Here is a 19296-nt window from a genome sequence, read left to right on the forward strand (position 1 = left end):
ATCCAGGAAGGTGGCATGTTGCGTAGAGGAGAACCCAGTGAAACAGACGGGAGAAAAGGTGTTGAGGTTGTAAAATAATACAGACAGGGTGTGTTGCCCCTGAATTCAGATCATGAAGATATCAACAACTGTGAATCAGACTAGGAGTTGGGAGCTTTGATAGGTTAGGAAAGTTTCCTCTAGATGGCCATGAACAAGTTGGTGTAGGAGGGTGTGGTGCGGGTGCCCATGGCTGTGCTGTGGATTTGTTGGTATACCTTCCCATCAAAGGAAAAAAAAGTCTTTTTCAGGATATAATTAGTAAGGTGTAAAAGGAATAATGTAGTGGGTTTGGAGTCTGAAGGACATTAGGGGAGGTAGTGTTCAATAGTGGCAAGACCATGGGCATGAAGGACATTGATGTGTAGGGAGGTGGCATCAACAGTGACAAGTTGGGATCCAGGAGATAAAGGGGTGGGGTTTGGTGCATAGTCAGTGATGGACATGGTTAGTATCTTTGATATGGGTGTCTAGTGAAATGGACACTGTTAAAACCGTGAGGCCATTTGAGCAGGTTGATCAGGAAACAGGGTCCCCTTGGTGAATGCTCCTGGACCTTCTCCCGGATATTAGCTTTATTACAATAAAGCTGTCATTCTGTGGTACTTGACATATACATTAGTAAAACTTCAGCTCAGTAAGATCATTTAAAGGAAACACACTGGATCAAATCACAGTAATATTAACAATAATGCAAAGGCAGTGCAATAATCGAAGAAAACTATTTGCAAACAGCTACCTTTTCCTCTTTTCCTAATACGAAAAGACAATTCCATAGAACCGATTGTACATAAAACCATATAAGACATCTCAACATTAAACAACTTTCATGGGACCTCTGTCTGTAATATGAAATTACTACCTGAAATTCAAGCCATTGGCGCATACTTTTTATCACCAACAAACATCCACAGATGAATTTGCAAGATAAGCATCAATCATCTTTTAAGTAATAGCTTACTTTAGAGTTTAGGAAACACACAAATAGCAATCTAAGAATTATATATTGGCATTAATCAAAACTTCTCATCATTGACAAATAGTACCAATAACATTAAAGAAACACAAATAAATCTCTTTAGAAATTTTAATCCTGGGAAATCATTACAGAACTGCAGCCAGGAAATGCACCATTTCATCGCCTGGACAAGAGAGATCAAACCCGCACCAGGCTGCTTGCAGTTACAAACAATTCCTGTGTTAGCATGGGAACCAATGCACAGAGTATAATTAGGCTTTGGCAACAAACAGAGAAGTGAAATTAGTTAACTGAAATGACATACATTTCCATACATACAATTATTATTGGCTGAATGTGCCCAATGGACAATGATGCAGGGAACCAGAAAGGTCTAATAATTATTTTTACAAATTTAAATTTGGTGCCTAAATATGTCCACACTGCCAAAACAGCTTCTTTCTGAATATCAAAACTTAGCAAAGAAATATACCCTTGACCATGTTAACCAGCTATAAAGTGAGATAACTCTATCAATCAGAACCTTGTAGTGTCCAGGACACCAATTCAAAATTAAGTGGCTGCAACCAAATGCAATGTATAACATTTATAGTGATCTGCAATGCCAGCACTGTCCCCCACAGTTCAATGTCCCTGGCACCAGTCTTCGGTTGCACCTCGTTCAGCAACACCCCCCCCCCCCCCCCTCCCCCTCCCCGACTTCCCTCTCTGTAGTGTGTAACTTAAGAAAAAAAACCTGCACCATGTGACATGTGTCCACAAATCACCTACAGCGATGTCGCTGGGATGGATTGTGGTTAAACAAAAACGATAGGGACACATCAGCTAGATTTGGCCAATTGGTTGGGCATGTTGGTCAGCGAGGATCGAAATTATTTCAGTGGTAGCACAATAGCCAGCTACAGTGGATCATCGACGACAGTTGAATTTGTGGCTGTTGGGGAGGATGTAGAAGGCGTGTGTGTGTGTGTGTGTGTGTGTGTGTGTGTGTGTGTGTGTGTGTGTGTGTGGTGTGGTTGGGTTGAAGAGGGAAATGGATTCAAGGGCTATGATGGACTTCTGGGATGGGATCACTGTGGTAGAGCTTGTAGGTGGAGAAGTCAGACAGTTGACAGATGCCTTCTGTCTGGTAATCTGTGTGACTAGTAACAACAGTGATGTAGCTTTTGTCTGGAGGAAGGATGATAGGTCAGGATCTCCCTTCTCCTGTTGAACGGTTGGTGTTCCTAGGAAGTGTCCTGGTGAAGGATGGCGAGGCCAAGCTGGAAGTAAGAAATTAAAGGAAGGTGATGCAGGGGTGATTGGGTTGGAGGGTCACTGTTGGATGGGCAAGGGTTCAGTGTTGTCATTAGGTTGGCTTTGATTGGAGGCCTAAGTCTCTTCACTGTAGGGATCGGGGTTAGGGGGAGAAGGTCTGTAACAAGTCCAATGTGATTAAACTTGGGTGTGGGGCTGAATGTGAGTAGGATGTTGAAAGATATTGATAACTTACATGTGATCAAATAGCCTCAACTCACAAAACCACCCTGTTGCCCCCAGCACAATATTTTTCATCTTTTTCACTCTTTGAACTCACACTCTACTATCCAGTTCCCCTAATGTTTTCAACTCTTCCATTACCCATTTTCTAACATCATCTCTCCCCCAGTGGACTCCTACTCCATCTAACTGCACCAGTTTAGAAAAGTATTTCATGGAAAACACCAATGTGATTGAAATGTTACTGATATCAGAATTGTATCCAGCGGTAAAACTGGAAAAGAAGAGAATCAAAGTTATGGCAGAAGATGTTGAAAATTAGATGGACTGATAGGATAGGGAATAAGTAGTTTCTCCACGGGATCAGCAAAGAAAGAAATATGTAGAAAAACTCAACAGAAGAAGGGGCAGAATGGTAGGACAAGTGTTAAGACATCATGGTATTGGAGGGAGCACTAGAGGGTAAAACCCGTAGGGAAAGACAAGAGATTGGAATACATACATTAAAAAAGGCCAGGTTTCTACCACAGCCATTACTTGGTGGTAGATCTCCACCCATTGTCTGAGACTCCCACGAACAAGCCTTGATGCAGGGACCCCATTTCAGAAATCCAGTGTGACCTCCAGTGCCTGCCAAAATCATAAGGTCTTAGGTCCTTCCCAGAATCTTTTACTCAAAAAAATCTTCTTCCTCACTCTCCTATTGTCAACCCCCCCCCCCCCCCTTTTTCATGTGCTCACTTTCTAAATTTATCTCAAAGTACTGAACATGGATATCTGTTCATTATTTGTATTCCCATGTATTGTTCAGTACTACTTCTATACAGTATTTGCCTTTACTTGTATGGTTAGCATTCCTTCCAGTTTTTCAGTTATGTTAATGTTGTACCCACCTCGAGTAACCATATTTCAGATCGTGCACAGTTACTCAAATTGAGGCTCCAGTTGCTCCAAAATTATATTTGAGAAAATGCTTAAGGCATAAAGTGATGACTAAATGCATTTCTAGTGTCAGTGTAAAAGTAAAAAAGGAATATTAATATTATTTGGAAGGAGAAAATATGTTTTTATGAGAAAAAACAGGCAACATAGATAATGTTCGAAGAGACACAATTTAATGTCTTGCTTGCTGTGCCTTTTTAATATTATCAATTACCAGTACGTTACCTCAGTTTTTGTGCCCTGTACTTACTACATCCTCTGATCCCACAGTTTTCTTCTTCTTTTCTGTTATCCCATTTTTCATGATGAAGTAAATGTTTGAGAACAGTGCTGTCTGTATGTCAGCCTGCAGCAGTCCTTACTGTTTCAGCTGTAAGTAAATTTTACCTTTTTGTTGTAAATGTGATAAAATTTTGTAACATTGTATATCTGTGTTTGCAGAAATGTGTTTACTGGATGTAATGGAAGTTGAACTGATGAACATGGACCTGTATCCTGGACGATGGAAAGTGATGTGTTTGGATGACCAATCTCCCCCTGCAGGCAGCCTCATGTTGGGAATGTCAGCTTATGTCATGCGAGCAGGGCCATCGCTTTTACAAGAGAAATGTCAACTGCACCTGCAGGTTGATCGAAACCTCAACTATCAGAAGCATTTGTGGAGTAGGTTCTATTTATACTTATGTGTGTTACTGTATCTTGTGTCTGCAGCTGCTTGCAAATATGTGAAAGTTGAAGGGAAAGATGGAAGAATGCCATTCCATGCATGCAGTAGAAAGAGGAAAAAGTGTCTAACAATTTCTCCAGGACCGATCTTCATAAAAAGAAGAGGAAGGGGGAGTTTCTGTTAGGTTGATATCAGTGTTGAACTGTAATAAATTAAACTATTTGACATGAAATAAGAAACAGAACATTTATTAATCATAAGCAGACATGAGAGAGGAGTTTCTTTTTTATTTTATTTTATTTTATTTTATTTTTTTTGGAGGGGTGAGAGGGGGAGGTAGTGATAATACTTACACAATTAGGTAAGATAAAATCTTTAGAAGTAACTTGAAAAATACTTCAGCTTTAACACACCAACCTGTCAATAACCTTTTAGTTAAGTTTCAGCCAAGATATCGGCTTGATATGTGGTATGTTTTTGTGACAGTCACCTCCATCAGTGCAACATTCAAAATGTCACTAAATGATAAGATATTAGTGTAACTGTTAAGATGACAGATAGACTAACCCTCAGAAGAGACAAATCATAGTATTGTCATAGCATATGATTTTCTAAACAAACCAGTCTTATCGTAGCACTTGAAGGTCAGTCTACCTCCCACCTTAGTAGTTTCACTAACATCTTATCATTCAGTGCTAATGTGTTTTATTGATATGAGTCTTTTGGTTCAGTTTTTGCCATCTTCATATCTAAAATATGCAGAATAGGATAGCTATTATTGGCATCAGTTGGTGCACTTTGCCAAAGGCTGTAGTAGAAGAAATCTTCATAAAAACATGTAGTTCACACTGTAATATGTAAATAAGTCATGAATGTTTCAGGGCCTTGCGAACACATTTCTGATCAAAATCAGCTTTTCTAAAGGAAAAGTAATGGATTGTGACATGGACTGCTGTTTAGTATAGTTGATACTGAGTGCCATAGGTAGAGGCCTGCGCAAATGCAGGTATTGGCGGATATGTCCACAGATATAATAATTTTGGCTTTGTGTATAAAGCCTGTGTTGACGCAGATATGTGTGGGAGTACCTGTGAATAACTGCAATAATAATTATTTTGTTCTTAAGAGGCAAGGCAAGATCGCTATTTTATTTAAATCCATTTTGCCATTACAAGTAATTAATAACGTAACCATGTTTAAGTTGCCAACAGGCTTCATAGCCAACTAAATTCAGGACTTCCTGGAAGAATTCAACATTGTACCTGTAGAACAAAATGTAAGAAGTGAATAAGTAGGGGTAAAAAAGACCACCTCCTGATAGACAAAATGGTTCTGGAAAATTGCAAAAGCTGGAAAACAAATCTATATATATCCTGAATTGACTGAAGAGGGTGGGGGGGGGGGGGGGTGGGGGGGGGGGGGGGGGAGCCTCTGACTCATTGCCATACATTTGAATTGTTAAGTTACCGGAAAACATTGGGAACGGCAACATCATCAGGAAATTCACATAAAATAGAATGGAACACAGTAAAATAGAACTATTGGTTGGAAAACAGAGTTACCAACTAATCAACATTAAGAGAGATGACCCATTGAGTTGCAGACAGGCACAACAAAAAGACTGTTACACATTATAGCTTTCATCCAAAGCCTTCTTCAGCAGAGGAAAGCAATATACACTCTTGGAATATGAAATAAGAACACCGTGAATTAATTGTCCCAGGAAGGGGAAACTTTATTGACACATTCCTGGGGTCAGATAAATCACATGATCACACTGACAGAACCACAGGCACATAGACACAGGCAACAGAGCATGCACAATGTCGGCACTAGTACAGTGTATATCCACCTTTCGCAGCAATGCAGGCTGCTATTCTCCCATGGAGACGATCGTAGAGATGCTGGATGTAGTCCTGTGGAACGGCTTGCCATGCCATTTCCACCTGGCGCCTCAGTTGGACCAGCGTTCGTGTTGGATGTGCAGACCGCGTGAGACGACGCTTCATCCAGTCCCAAACATGCTCAATGGGGGACAGATCCGGAGATCTTGCTGGCCAGGGTAGTTGACTTACACCTTCTAGAGCACGTTGGGTGGCACGGGATACATGCGGACGTGCATTGTCCTGTTGGAACAGCAAGTTCCCTTGCCGGTCTAGGAATGGTAGAACGATGGGTTCGATGATGGTTTGGATGTACCGTGCACTATTCAGTGTCCCCTCACCAGAGGTGTACGGCCAGTGTAGGAGATCGCTCCCCACACCATGATGCCGGGTGTTGGCCCTGTGTACCTCAGTCGTATGCAGTCCTGATTGTAGCGCTCACCTGCACGGCGCCAAACATGCATACGACCATCATTGGCACCAAGGCAGAAGCGACTCTCATCGCGGAAGACGACACGTCTCCATTCGTCCCTCCATTCACGCCTGTCGCGACACCACTGGAGGCGGGCTGCACGATGTTGGGGCGTGAGCGGAAGATGGCCTAACGGTGTGCGGGACCGTGGCCCAGCTTCATGGAGACGGTTGCGAATGGTGCTCGCCGATACCCCAGGAGCAACAGTGTCACTAATTTGCTGGGAAGTGGCGGTGCGGTCCCCTACGGCACTGCGTAGAATCCTACGGTCTTGGCGTGCATCCGTGCGGCGCTGCGGTCCGGTCCCAGGTCGACGGGCACGTGCACCTTCCGCCGACCACTGGCGACATCATCGATGTACTGTGGAGACCTCACGCCCCACGTGTTGAGCAATTCGGCGGTACGTCCACCCGGCCTCCCGCATGCCCACTATACGCCCTCGCTCAAAGTCCGTCAACTGCACATACAGTTCACGTCCACGCTGTCGCGGCATGCTACCATTGTTAAAGACTGCGATGGAGCTCCGTATGCCACGGCAAACTGCCTTACACTGACAGCGGTGGTGCACAAATGCTGCGCAGCTAGCGCCATTCGACGGCCAACACCGCAGTTCCTGGTGTGTCCGCTGTGCCGTGCGTGTGATCATTGCTTGTACAGCCCTCTCGCAGTGTCCGGAGCAAGTATGGTGGGTCTGACACACCGCTGTCAATGTGTTCTTTTTTCCATTTCCAGGAGTGTACATTTTCACAAGTGCACACTTCATGCGCACATGACCACTACCACTGGCTGGCTTGTTTGTAGCTACAAGTTATAAATTATTTACATTGCATGTGAGTTTTTGAACTAGCTAATCCCGACATGTTTCTGGAAAACATGTTGAGAACTGCTTTACAAGACATTCTGTCCACAGCACCTTATATGAATCTATAGAATCCAGGTCTATCTTAGTTAAAGTTGCCTCCAACTAATATTGCATGATTGGATTACTTCCACACTACTGACATATTTCTTTATTTGGAACTACTTTTACAGAAGGCAGCAATCAGTTTAATCTTTAAAATAGGTGGTTTTAGTTATTCTGATTTCTCTGAAACTGCTTATCTTAGTTTGGATAGTGAAACTTGATTAAATTTGTCTTTTTGCAATCCATGAGGGTGCTAGCAGAAATTACTGATGTTCCATTTGAAAAAATGAACATAGTCCAATATATGTGTAGTTAATATTGCTTTGACAAGATAAAGTATGTCATTTAGTAAATTCTTTCTTACAATTTATCTGGTAAAAAGGGAATTATGATACCTTAAATGTTTCAGGAAATTTTTGAAGTGAACTTCTTAGCTGAATTATGGGCTATGCATTAGACACACTTACTATTTATCACTGAAATCTTATAGTAGTTCAGCAGTAGTTTTCACGCTGCAAAATAGCCAGACAATGCCATATTGTAAGTAGACTCCATTTTGCTCTGTTCTCTCTCTCTCTCTCTCTCTCTCTCTCTCTCTCTCTCTCTCTACTCTTGAAATAAGTGGATACTCAGAATACTTTTAGTTTAGCCTTGGTATATTTCAACTTCCACAGAGAACAAATACGCCACTTCTCACATAAATATTTGAATGTCTGCAAGAAGGTAACCGATTGGTGTAGCATTAGATTCGATTAAGTACATTTGTAGCATAGTTTTTGCAACTACATAATTATGAGCATGTCTTACTTCTAGCAAGTCCAACACGTGAAGTACAATTAAATGTCTATTACAATCAATTGTTCATTTTCTTAACAGTATTCACAGACACTAAAACAGCAAGAAATACTACATGATTATTTCTTGCTCCTGTTGTGTGAGCGGCAAACACTTGTCGATGCCGTTTGACCATCGCGTCTACCTTGTGTTTGTGACTCCTTTCCAGCCGGCACACACAAACATGTGCCGTGCAGTATGTACATTCTCTCAAACTTGTTTTTAAAATATCATGTGTTCGAGATGGTAGGAGGACGAGTGATCCTGGAATTTATTGGACATTCTCGAATCACTACATACCCCTCCCCTCAGCTCTAATACGCAATATTTTAGACATACTCATTATGTACATTAGTATTACATAGAATAACAATTCATAATTCCACATTTTTTATTAACTATGCATAACCCTTTTATTTACTATTTAGCTTTTCTTTTTTCATTTTACTTTGATTATAAAACAGGAGTATTTCACTTAATGTTGGAGTCACTTCTTTTATGTCTAAGAGTCATGGGACCTGAACCTGTGGTTTTCCAATCGTAAGCTCCAGGTGTTCATGACTTTTCTAATTCTTTGTACTGCTTCTTTATTACGTAATAGTCTCATTAATTATGGACTATTTGTAGTGTGGAGGAAGTCTGGGCAAATGAAAGTGTTCATCTCGACACTTGTAAACTCACATAAAACATAATAATGCTAGTGGAATATAGAATTCAAACTTACCAGAATAATTCCTATTAAATGTGTGACTTCTGTCACGATACTGTACTTTTCCCTAGGATCAGCATCTATACCTTACACCTGGGTTGACCCTATGAGTGCACTTCCTCCTTCCATTTCTGTAGGTATGCCCCTCTCAATTCCTATTCTGCTATGGTTCAGGTCAATCCCCTTCTTGGTGCCCCTGTCCGCACAGTGTAGGTCAGCCTTTCGTAGGTCTGTCTATCTGCCTTTTATATTCAGTAAATGCTGGTTGCGCCCTCCTTATCCTTCCCGAATAGGCCTCATGGCTTGCTGCCCTAGTATACATCTTTATGTTCACTATAATTAAATTTTTCCTGGAAAAAATAAAAATCTATTTCACACTTCACACTCACTTCTTAACTTCATTTAATACCCTAGAGTCCTCCTCTACTTTTCAACTTCTGTAATCTTTAGTAGATACTACTTCTACCCATATTATTCAACTCATACTATATCTACACCTAATGATCACATCAGAGTATTTGCTACACTGACTGTACTTAATTAAGAATCATAATTAACTCCAATCTGGCTTGCATTCTCCTTCAATACTCAGTCCTCCTCCTTACCTCTCCTTCCTGAAGAAGCAACCATCTGTTGCGAAAGCTAGTAATTCTGTGTGTGTGTTTGTGTGTTTTGTTCATTGTGCCTGTCTGCCGGCGCTTTCCCGCTTGGTAAGTCTTGGAATCTTTGTTTTTAATATATTTGTCTATACTTATGTATATATGTGATATGAAATCATCATAGTTCTCGTGTGTGTGTGTGTGTGTGTGTGTGTGTGTGTGTGTGTGTGTGTGTGTGTGTGTGTGTCTGTGTGTCTGTCTGTGTGTGTGTGTGTTGTAGAACCTTCATAGTAAACAACAATGTGTGCATATTTTCCGATGTACACATACCTTCCCCCTACAACACTTGGCGGTGCATACCTCTCGACAGGTTTCTAGTTAGTAGTTTCATTGTTTACATACTCATGTTTATGTATCCTGATTCTTTGGCCGACTTATATAAAATAAGTTATAGGTTATTGGAAACCATGGAAAATGAGAAGGACTTCAGTGATAGAAGTAGATGAATATGGAAGGAGGGAAAAAATAGGCAGGTACTCAAAAGAGAAACAAGAAAATAAAAAATAAAAATGGTTGCTAAGATCGATGAAGAGAAAGAAGATAACCCCAAATACAGGAAACCCTTCCCACTCTCCTTCCCCAGGATCCCTACTTCGCCAGTACTTGAGTGAGCAGCTGGAGGAGGTATGATGTTAAACGTCTCCTACAAAACGGACATTCTCACCTTCGCCTTTGAAGTCCCTGAAGAAAATCTTAGCAAACGCTATGGAATGGCAAATGGTGAAGAATCAGCCACACTTGTCGGCAAGGATTGTCTGTGTTAGCCATGATTTATTAGTTAGTGTAAATCAATGCAAACCCTCCCTTTTTCATCACATCTCATAAAAGGTATAAAGTGTTCTATAAAAATAGAAAATTATTCACTACAATCAAATAGTTGTTTAGTTAATCACTTAACACTATATTTTATACACACATAAAATACTCTGTTCAGTTTATGTCTTCTAGACATCACTTGGTTTAAATAGTACCATCATTTTATACCTTTCACCCAAATAATATTTTATTCATTTCATTTCATGTCTAGAGATCACTGTTCATCTGTGATCCTCTTAAATTGGTCCTAATCTTGTAGTCATATCCGGTTCCCTAATTACCAACATTTTAGGATAGTTTAAGAATTCAAGAATAGATTACAGAATAGTTTAAGAATTGAAGGGAATTTGGTGCAGGAAAACTAAGTTTGAAGACACACCGAAAACAACCAGGGAGCCAATGGTCGTCACTCTGCCCGTTAACATGGAACGTAAATGTCGCTGGGGGATATATGATTCTGCCCGGGTCCCATGGATCTGATATTAACTTCACTTGAGCAAGTGCAGACCAGTACTTCTCGTTAAATTTTGTTTGAAAGTCTCTGCACTGCAAAACAATCACAGCTTCCCTAGGTAACACAACATTAGGTGACGATACATTTTTTTTCTGCTTTGTTTTGGATAAGCTTGAATTCTTTCCACATGTCATCTATAACCTTGCTAGTATCATTAAGTTTGGAAGAAGCAATAGTTGAAACGTTTCCAGAAGTTATGCCCTTGGTAACTTTTAATATATAATTTGTTCAAATGGTTCCTCCAAACTACATATATTTATAATATCAACGTTAGATATATTCTCTTTGAAGTATTTATCAACATTATCGATTCAAGTTCTGATACCTGTAACTTGTGATTGAGTAATCAGTATTAATTCCTTAGGCTGATTTACACCCTGTTTCAAAGTATTCATTCCCTGTCTTACATTATTATATTCTCTACTGAACACGTCTTCCAAGGAATCGTAAGTTTTCAATAGATTCTGATTTTACATTATTACATTTGGCATCGAATTCAGTTTTTATAGCACCTAGGCCTTCACATAGTTTACTAGATTCTTTGCTTTGAGTGTCTACTTTGACATTTAATGAACCTATATTCATTGTTTGGATATGTAGAGTTTCATTTTGACCCTTTAATTAAGAATTTATTAAATTTAGTCCATCATTTAGATTCTCACCTGGAGCCTTTAATTTATTTAAAACTCACATCTAAAGCTGGACTCTGAGCATTGAAATGAGCACTTAAAGCTTCACTCTCGGCTTTGAAGTGAATATCTAATTTAGCATTTAAAGTTTTGATCAGATTTACTAACTCAGGCCAGTCAGGCCCTTCTTTAGTAATTCTCATAGCCATGGCTGGTTCTGACTTTTCTCCAACTTGTTTTATACTGACCATATTTCTATAGACATTAGCTCTTGTGAACATTTAATACCAATTATAATTATACCAGTTACGCAGTAAAAGTTCACCCCACAGTATTTTGTAACACTTCTTACTACAGTAATAAAGTTTTTATTTCACAATCACCCGGCATAGAATTCTAGTGTCGGCGAGCGTATGTGGACTCAGCACCAGTGTTCAGCGACTGGTGCCGGCGTGATCGGACTTAGGCTGGTTTCCACATCTGCGTCCCTGTGATGTGGGCGAGAGCTGCATACTCCCCACACCGGATCTTGTTAAATGAATTATTCTCGTCATTTTTCTTCTTAGACTAATACGTCAGAATCTTCTCTCTTTTCTTTTGCCATAATATCTTTCTTATATCTTTTCTTTTCTTGCATTTATTACTGTTCACCATTTGAACTTTTAGGCCGAATACAGTTCCATGAAACAGTTCTCTTGTCTTGTTATACCTGGTTGCTATGGCAACACATCATATCTTCTGCTTAGAATTCCTCTCAAAATTCCCATTTTTCCGAGTCCTTTTCATAGGTCACCACATTCTAACGCTGTGCGACGATAAGCAGCGGTGTGACTTCAGATTGCAAGCAAAATCCACATCTCTCTTTCAACAGTGAGAACTTGATATGTACAGCCGATCTTCTTCTCTGGATAGCTGCCTATGTCGATCTCCAAAACTGTCTTCTCTGAACAATAATGCTGGTAATGGCATTTTATCTCTCTCTCTCTCTCTCTCTCTCTCTCTCTCTCTCTCTCTCTCTCTCTCTCTCTCCCCTTGAAATAAGTGCATACTCGCAGAATACTTTTAGTTTAGCCTTGGTATATTTCAACTTCCACAAAGAACAAATTCACTACTTCTTACATAAATATTCAAATGTTTGCAAGTCAACCAATTCGTCTGGCATTACATTCAATTAAATACATTTTTAGCATAGTTTTTGCAACCACATAATTATGACCATGTCGTACCTCTAGCAAGTCCAGCACATGAAGTATAATTAAAAGTCTGTAGTCAATTGTTCATTTTTCTTTAACAATAATCAAAGACACTAAAACAGCAAGGAATACTACATGATTATTTCTTGCTCTTCCAAAGTGGCTTCTGTATGCAAGCGGCAAACACTTGTCGATGCCATTTGACCGTTGCGTCGACCTTGTGCTTGTGACATCTTTCCAGCCTGCACACACAAACATGTGTCGCATAGTATGTACGTTCTCTCACACTTATTTTTAAAATATTGTGTGTTCGAGATAGTAAAAGGATGAGTGGTTCTGGAATTTACGCTGAAGTTCTTGAAGCACTACAAACCTTCGAACTGAGGTCAACAGAGTTCCAGGAGGGTCTGATCAAGATGATTTTAGGAAAGCTGAAATTTACCTCTGCAACTTTTATATAGGTAGTTTTTGATTGAAATGTAATTACAAAAAGAAGCAATATGAAGCAGTAAATAGGTATAGACAGATCAGAGAGCTACTGAAAAGGGGTTAGTGACTTCACAGTACAATTCACTGAGGGCTGTCACTCCAAATTATTGTTCTCTGTGCTCAAGTAATTTAAATCACTATGCCTACTCATGAGGAAGCTGGGAGTGACCTGGAATAAATTTGAATCTATCCAATGATGTGATTCTTATGATGAGATATATTTATGGGATAAAATTTCTGCGAGAACTTGGATCCACAAACCAAAAAGAATCTAGGAGTGGCAAAAACCTGTTCTGAAGTGGCCAGGATGAAGAGAAACAGCACCCAGACCTCCACAACCATTATAGAAAAAAAGAAAGCTTGTCTTTCTGGAGATACGGCGTGTCCTGTCTATACAGCTATATGAAAGTGTGTTTGTTTTTGTGCCATATGTTTTTCACATCTTTGTAATTATGAAGCATCTTCTGTGCCGATTTTGTGATATTAGTATTACGTATGTGTTGTCCTGAAGTGGTACTTAGTTGGCCCACATACACTAGAATGTACGATTTTTGGAGTTTTCAAACCCATTTCTGTTGAACATTCACAACTAATACATGCAAAATTAGCACAGTTAAAATGAAGTTTTCATTTGAATTGTGTGTGAAAATGCGGAATATCAGACAACCTAGTGAATACAGGATAACTGAGTACAATTCCAGGACAACACACACAGAGTAATAGGATAACAAAAGTGGCACTGTAGATGTGTCATTCATAAAAAGAAACAAAGCACTTATGGCACAATATGAACAGCCTTTCATTTAGGTGCACACACAAACTATATCTGCAAGAGGAATGACAGAAAGTGATGAAGCACATTTATTTTGTCCCCTGTATGTCAATAAAACCATGAATGCACAGATACGGCAATTTTAACATTTCGTCATTGACATGTTTCATTGTTTGCGCTGTTTGTTATAGCAAAACCTTGGATAGGTTATCATAATAATGTTAAAGAAATAAAACTTCTGTTTATGAAAGAATGTGAAGAAATGTATGCTGTAATGCCACAACAGTGAATGTGACACATTCGTAATTTTCTCTCATCGTTGATTCTTACTGTGTAAGACCAGAATAGTGAATTGTTTTCTAGATGCTCCATTGAATGCCCCCAGATTCTTTAGTAAGAATGGATTGTTTTGTATGAGAGCTGAATGAAAAGTAATGCCTCCATGTTCATTAATTATATTTCGAGGTCAATATTTTAATAAATCAAATTCAGAAATAATCCTTAGAATGTGGTCTTTAATCACCAGTATTCACTTTTCCCCATAATCACCAGCCAATGGAACATTTCTGCCAATGATGAACAAGCTGTCATGGAAGAAGTAAGCGCTCTGTTTCTGCAACCATGGTCTGACAGTTCTCTCAACGTCTTCATCAGAAGCATGATGATGTCCTTGCAGATTGTCTTTCATTATCAGGAATAGGTGGAAATCAGATGGTGCTAAATCTGGACTGTATGGAGGATGTCGTACGGTGGTGAGATTCAGTCTCTGAAGCTCTGCTGTGGTGGCACGTGAAGTGTGTGGTTTGGCATTGTCATACTGCGGGAAAACATTTCCCTTTTCCTTTACGACCCTTTTTAGCCTTTGTTTCAGAGTTTGCAGTGTTGTGATGTAATGCTCTGAATTTATTGTTGTTCCACGATTGAGGAAATTATAACACCATCTGCATCCCATAACACTGGCCATGATATTTGCAGTTGAGGTCTGCATACTGAATTTATTTTTCTGGGGCGAGTCTTTGTGTTGAGATTTCATAGACTGACGTACCGTCTTTGGGTCATAATGGTGCACCCACATTTCATCTACTGTCACAATGAATGGAGAAAGGCGTCACCTTCATTCTCGAAACGTGAGAGGAGTCCCTGGCACATTTCAGGTCTGTGTACTTTCATTTCAGGAGTTAGCATCTGGGGTACCCATCATGCATAGATCTTCCAATAGCCAAGCAAAGCAATAATGTGACTCACACATTCTTGTGAAATGCCGATTGTGCTTGCAGTTTCTCTCTGAGTGATACGACGATCGTCCTGAATCAATCAGTCAACATTTTGCTTGTGAAACTCGATGGTTGCTGTCACAGGATGTCCAACCCATTGTTTGTCACACAGGTAAGATGTCCCCACCTCAACATCTTTAAACTTACTTGCCCAACGACGCACAGTACGCACATCAACACAATCACCATAAAGTGCTTTCATTCTCTGATGAATCTCCTTTGGTGTGACACCATCTGCTGCCAAGAATTCAATGACTGCACATTGTTTAAATCACATTGACCGACCATCTGCACAGGGTTCCATACTTTACATTGTAACAACACAAGCATTCAATGCTAAGGCTTCCTGCCAACTGGAGCTGCAGAGAAGAGACTATGGAACAAGCCAGGACGTGTGGCATACCAATGTTTCCAATTGCTGAAGAGTTACGAAGGTGGAGGCATTACTTTCCAGTCAACCCTCATACATTGATTAAATGCTCTGACAACTTACATGTGATTACAATCACATACTCTGTTGTTATTTACATCTCTCTATGTGTAGAAGTGTGACTTGTAATATAATGCATATGCTCAAGGACTTAGTCAGAGAGAAGTTTTAAAATGTAGTAGATAGAGAGGTACAAATTGACGGTCATGCTTGGAATGACATAGGGTTTTATTAGAACCAAAAAAATACAAAAGTTCACAAAATGTCCGACAGATGGCACTTCATCTGATCGGAATAGCAATAATTAGCATAACACAGTAAGACAAAGCATAGATGATGTTCTTTACAGGAAATGCTCAATATGCCCACAATCATTACTCAACAATAGCTGTAGTCGAGGAATAATGTTGCGAACAGGACTGTAAAGCATGTCTGGAGTCATGGTGAGGCATTGGCGTTGGATGTTGTCTTTCAGCATCCCTAGAGATCTCGGTTGATCACGATACACTTGCGACTTCAGGTAACCCCAAAGCCAATAATCGAACGGACTGAGGTCTGGGGACCTGGGAGGCCAAGCATGACGAAAATGGCGGCTGAGCACACGATCATCACCAAATGACGCGCGCAAGAGATCTTTCACGCGTCTAGCAATATTTTTTAGTTCTAATAAAACCCTATGTCATTCCACGCATGTGTGTCACTTTTTACCTCTTTATCTACATTATTCCGTGGTTTATTAAGTTTTCAACTTTATTCTGGCTTTTTGACCACCTGGTATATTTTACTCAACAGGTGAGCAAACACTACCTTTCCAAACCTTTCAAGCATACTTCTGGGTGTATAGGTGCACGTGTTTATGAGGAGTATCTGTGTGCACGGAATGCTGTAACTGTGGTAGAATGACATACCATGATGGAAGTAAAAAGACATAGGTGTGTCATTTTATCTCAAAAAAAGTTTGGTATGGCTGCAGAGGCCAAGGCAAGAGATTTTAGTGAGGGGGCTTTCAATGTGGGCCTCACTCACAAGCACAGGACTGCCCAGCAGTTCACAATAGTGGTGATTTTCCCCAATAGTAGGCAGTGAACAGCAGACCTTCAGTCTGGTCCAGAGTTCATGTCTGCTACAATAGTGGCTTTTGCTACAGTGTGAAAGGCAGCTATGTTGAAATTCTTAATAACTCTATAATAATTTGATCATCCTCCACAGGTGGACAGCAATTGAAAGCAATGTGGCAGTTCTCAGTTCTAACCATATGTGACCCTGTAAAGTTTTCCTCAGTTATCAACCATTTATGAATGCTAACAAAAAGTTATGCTGGCCATTATTAAAACCTTTGTAACTTAAAGTAAATGATCTGTAAGATTTAATACCATCATTTGTGTGTGCATATTGATGCCTTAACACTTCTACTTTTTGGTAAGGAAACAAAGATGCTTGAAGGAGAAACATGCATTGGAACCAGAGAAACAGAGCAACTGAAGCAACACTTGCTACCTGCTCTTTGTCAGAATAAAGGTACATTCAAATATTTTATGTTAGTTGAAGACAGTTATCAGAGCAAGAAGTACAGTGCTTGCATGAACACGTGTTTCAGACCAGCTAGACCTGTTTGTTGCACATCGTATCCAAAAGATGTGACACATCCACCCAACATACTCTGTTCAAGTTCTTTCGTGGGTATGTCCTACACTGCCAGGGCTATATGTGGAAACAGACACGTCCAATACCAACTCTGCTGTGACATTCATGCAACCTTTTCTTCAGACATGACCACCAATCAGCTGTCCATCTGAATGAATACTAACCGCCAAACTGTGACCAAGAACAAAGTTGACCACCTAGTGGCAGAATATGCTGCTGATCACAATATGCTCAACGTGAATGGTTGTTGCCTCACAACCCGTGCCATCTGAATCATTCCTCCCAATCACAGATTCTCTGAATTATGTAGATGGCTGTCATATTTACAACACATCCTTCAATCTTATAATTTTCTTGGCCTCAATCTCCACTTGCCCCTGTCCCATATTCACATCCATCCCTGTCTTAATTCTGCTCATGACTTTAACCCATTAATCTACACTCACATTTTCCTCTTAATCTGCCTCTTTCATTATTGCATCCCACTCCACCCTTCTGAGCGCACTCCTTTGATTTATTGTGTACCACGTAAAACTTCACCTGTCTGTACCAGGATGATATCAGTAGTGTTGCATTGCCTGCATTACATCTTGTTCCCTCTTTGCTACTTTCTCCCAGCTGTCCACCACCCTTTCCCTCCAGACCATCATTCCCCACCACGTCTCACTGCTCCTCTCACCCACTCCACCTCATACAACCTTGCATCCCAGTGTGGGTGCAGGACCAAGACAAAGTAGCTGTGTATGTGTGTTTCATAATAATTAGCTCTGAAGCAGAACATTGTCTCAAAGCTCAGCAACATTTCAAGTCCAGTTTATATGTCTGTTCACCACTCTTTTTCCTTAACTACACAGTGAGTAGAGTGGTTGCATTTACTCATTCCATTACACACTGAGGTTACAAAAGTCATGAGATAGCAATATGCATGTATAAAGATTGCAGTAGTATTGCATAAACAAGGTATAAAAGGGCAGAGCATTGGAGGAGCTATCATTTGTACCCAGGTGATTCACGTGAAAAGGTTCCTGATGTAATTATGGCCGCACGATGTGAATTAACAGACTTCGAATGTAGAACGGTAGTTCAAGCTAAAAGCGTGGGACATTCCGTTTTGGAAATTGTTACGGAATTCAACACTTGCGATCCACAGTATCAAGAATGTGCTGTGAATACCAAATTTCAGGAATTACCTCTCACAACGAACAACACATTGGTGACGGCCTTCGTTTAACAACCAAGATCATAGAGTTGTTAGTGCTAACACACAAGTAATACAGCGTGCAATAACTGTAGAAATCAATGTGAAACGTATAATGAAGATGTAAGTTAGGACAGTGCAGCAAAATTTGGTGTTAATGGGCTGGGGCAGCAGACAACTTCTGCAAGTGCCTTTTCTTACAGCACAATGTCATCTGCAGTGCCTCTCCTGGGCTAGTGACCATATCGGTTGGACCCTAGATGACTGGAAAACTGTGCCCTGGTTGGATCAGTCCTAATTTCAGTTGGTGAGAGCTAATGGTAGGATTTGAGTGTGATGCAGGTCCCACAAAGTGCTGGACCCCAGTTGTCAACAAGGTAATGTGCAAGCTGGTGGTGGCTTCATAGTGGCGTGGCTGTGTTTACATACTGGTCCTCCGATCCAAATGAACAATTGGCTGCAAATAGCTATGTTCTGCTACTTGGGGACCATATGCAGCCATTCATGAGCTTCATGTTCCCCAACAACAATTGAATTTTTGTGGATGACAGTGTGCTATATATGGGCTCAAAATTGTTCATAATTGTTTTGAAGATCATTCAGGACAATTCGAGTGAATGTTTTGGCTGTCCAGATCACCAGACACATATCCCATCAAACATTTATGAGACATAATCAAGAGATCAGTTTGCACACAAAATCATGCACTGGCAACACTTTCATAATAATGGATGGCTACAGAGGCAGCATGGCCCAGTGTTTCTCCACAA

General features: G+C 40.3%; 1 protein-coding gene across 2 annotated transcripts in view; it reads left to right on the top strand.

The window, feature by feature from the left end:
* The window catches only part of LOC126354004 (intermembrane lipid transfer protein VPS13D), a 488122-nt gene that overhangs the window by 207094 nt on the left and 261732 nt on the right, over positions 1 to 19296 (top strand). For both annotated transcript variants that reach the window (XM_050003313.1, XM_050003314.1), the window contains exon 31: positions 3881 to 4102. In XM_050003313.1, coding sequence (XP_049859270.1) covers positions 3881 to 4102 — 222 coding nt within the window. The remainder of the gene's footprint in view (positions 1 to 3880; positions 4103 to 19296) is intronic.

The sequence above is a fragment of the Schistocerca gregaria genome, chromosome 3 (assembly GCF_023897955.1).
Source record: "Schistocerca gregaria isolate iqSchGreg1 chromosome 3, iqSchGreg1.2, whole genome shotgun sequence".
Taxonomy (NCBI): domain Eukaryota; kingdom Metazoa; phylum Arthropoda; class Insecta; order Orthoptera; family Acrididae; genus Schistocerca; species Schistocerca gregaria.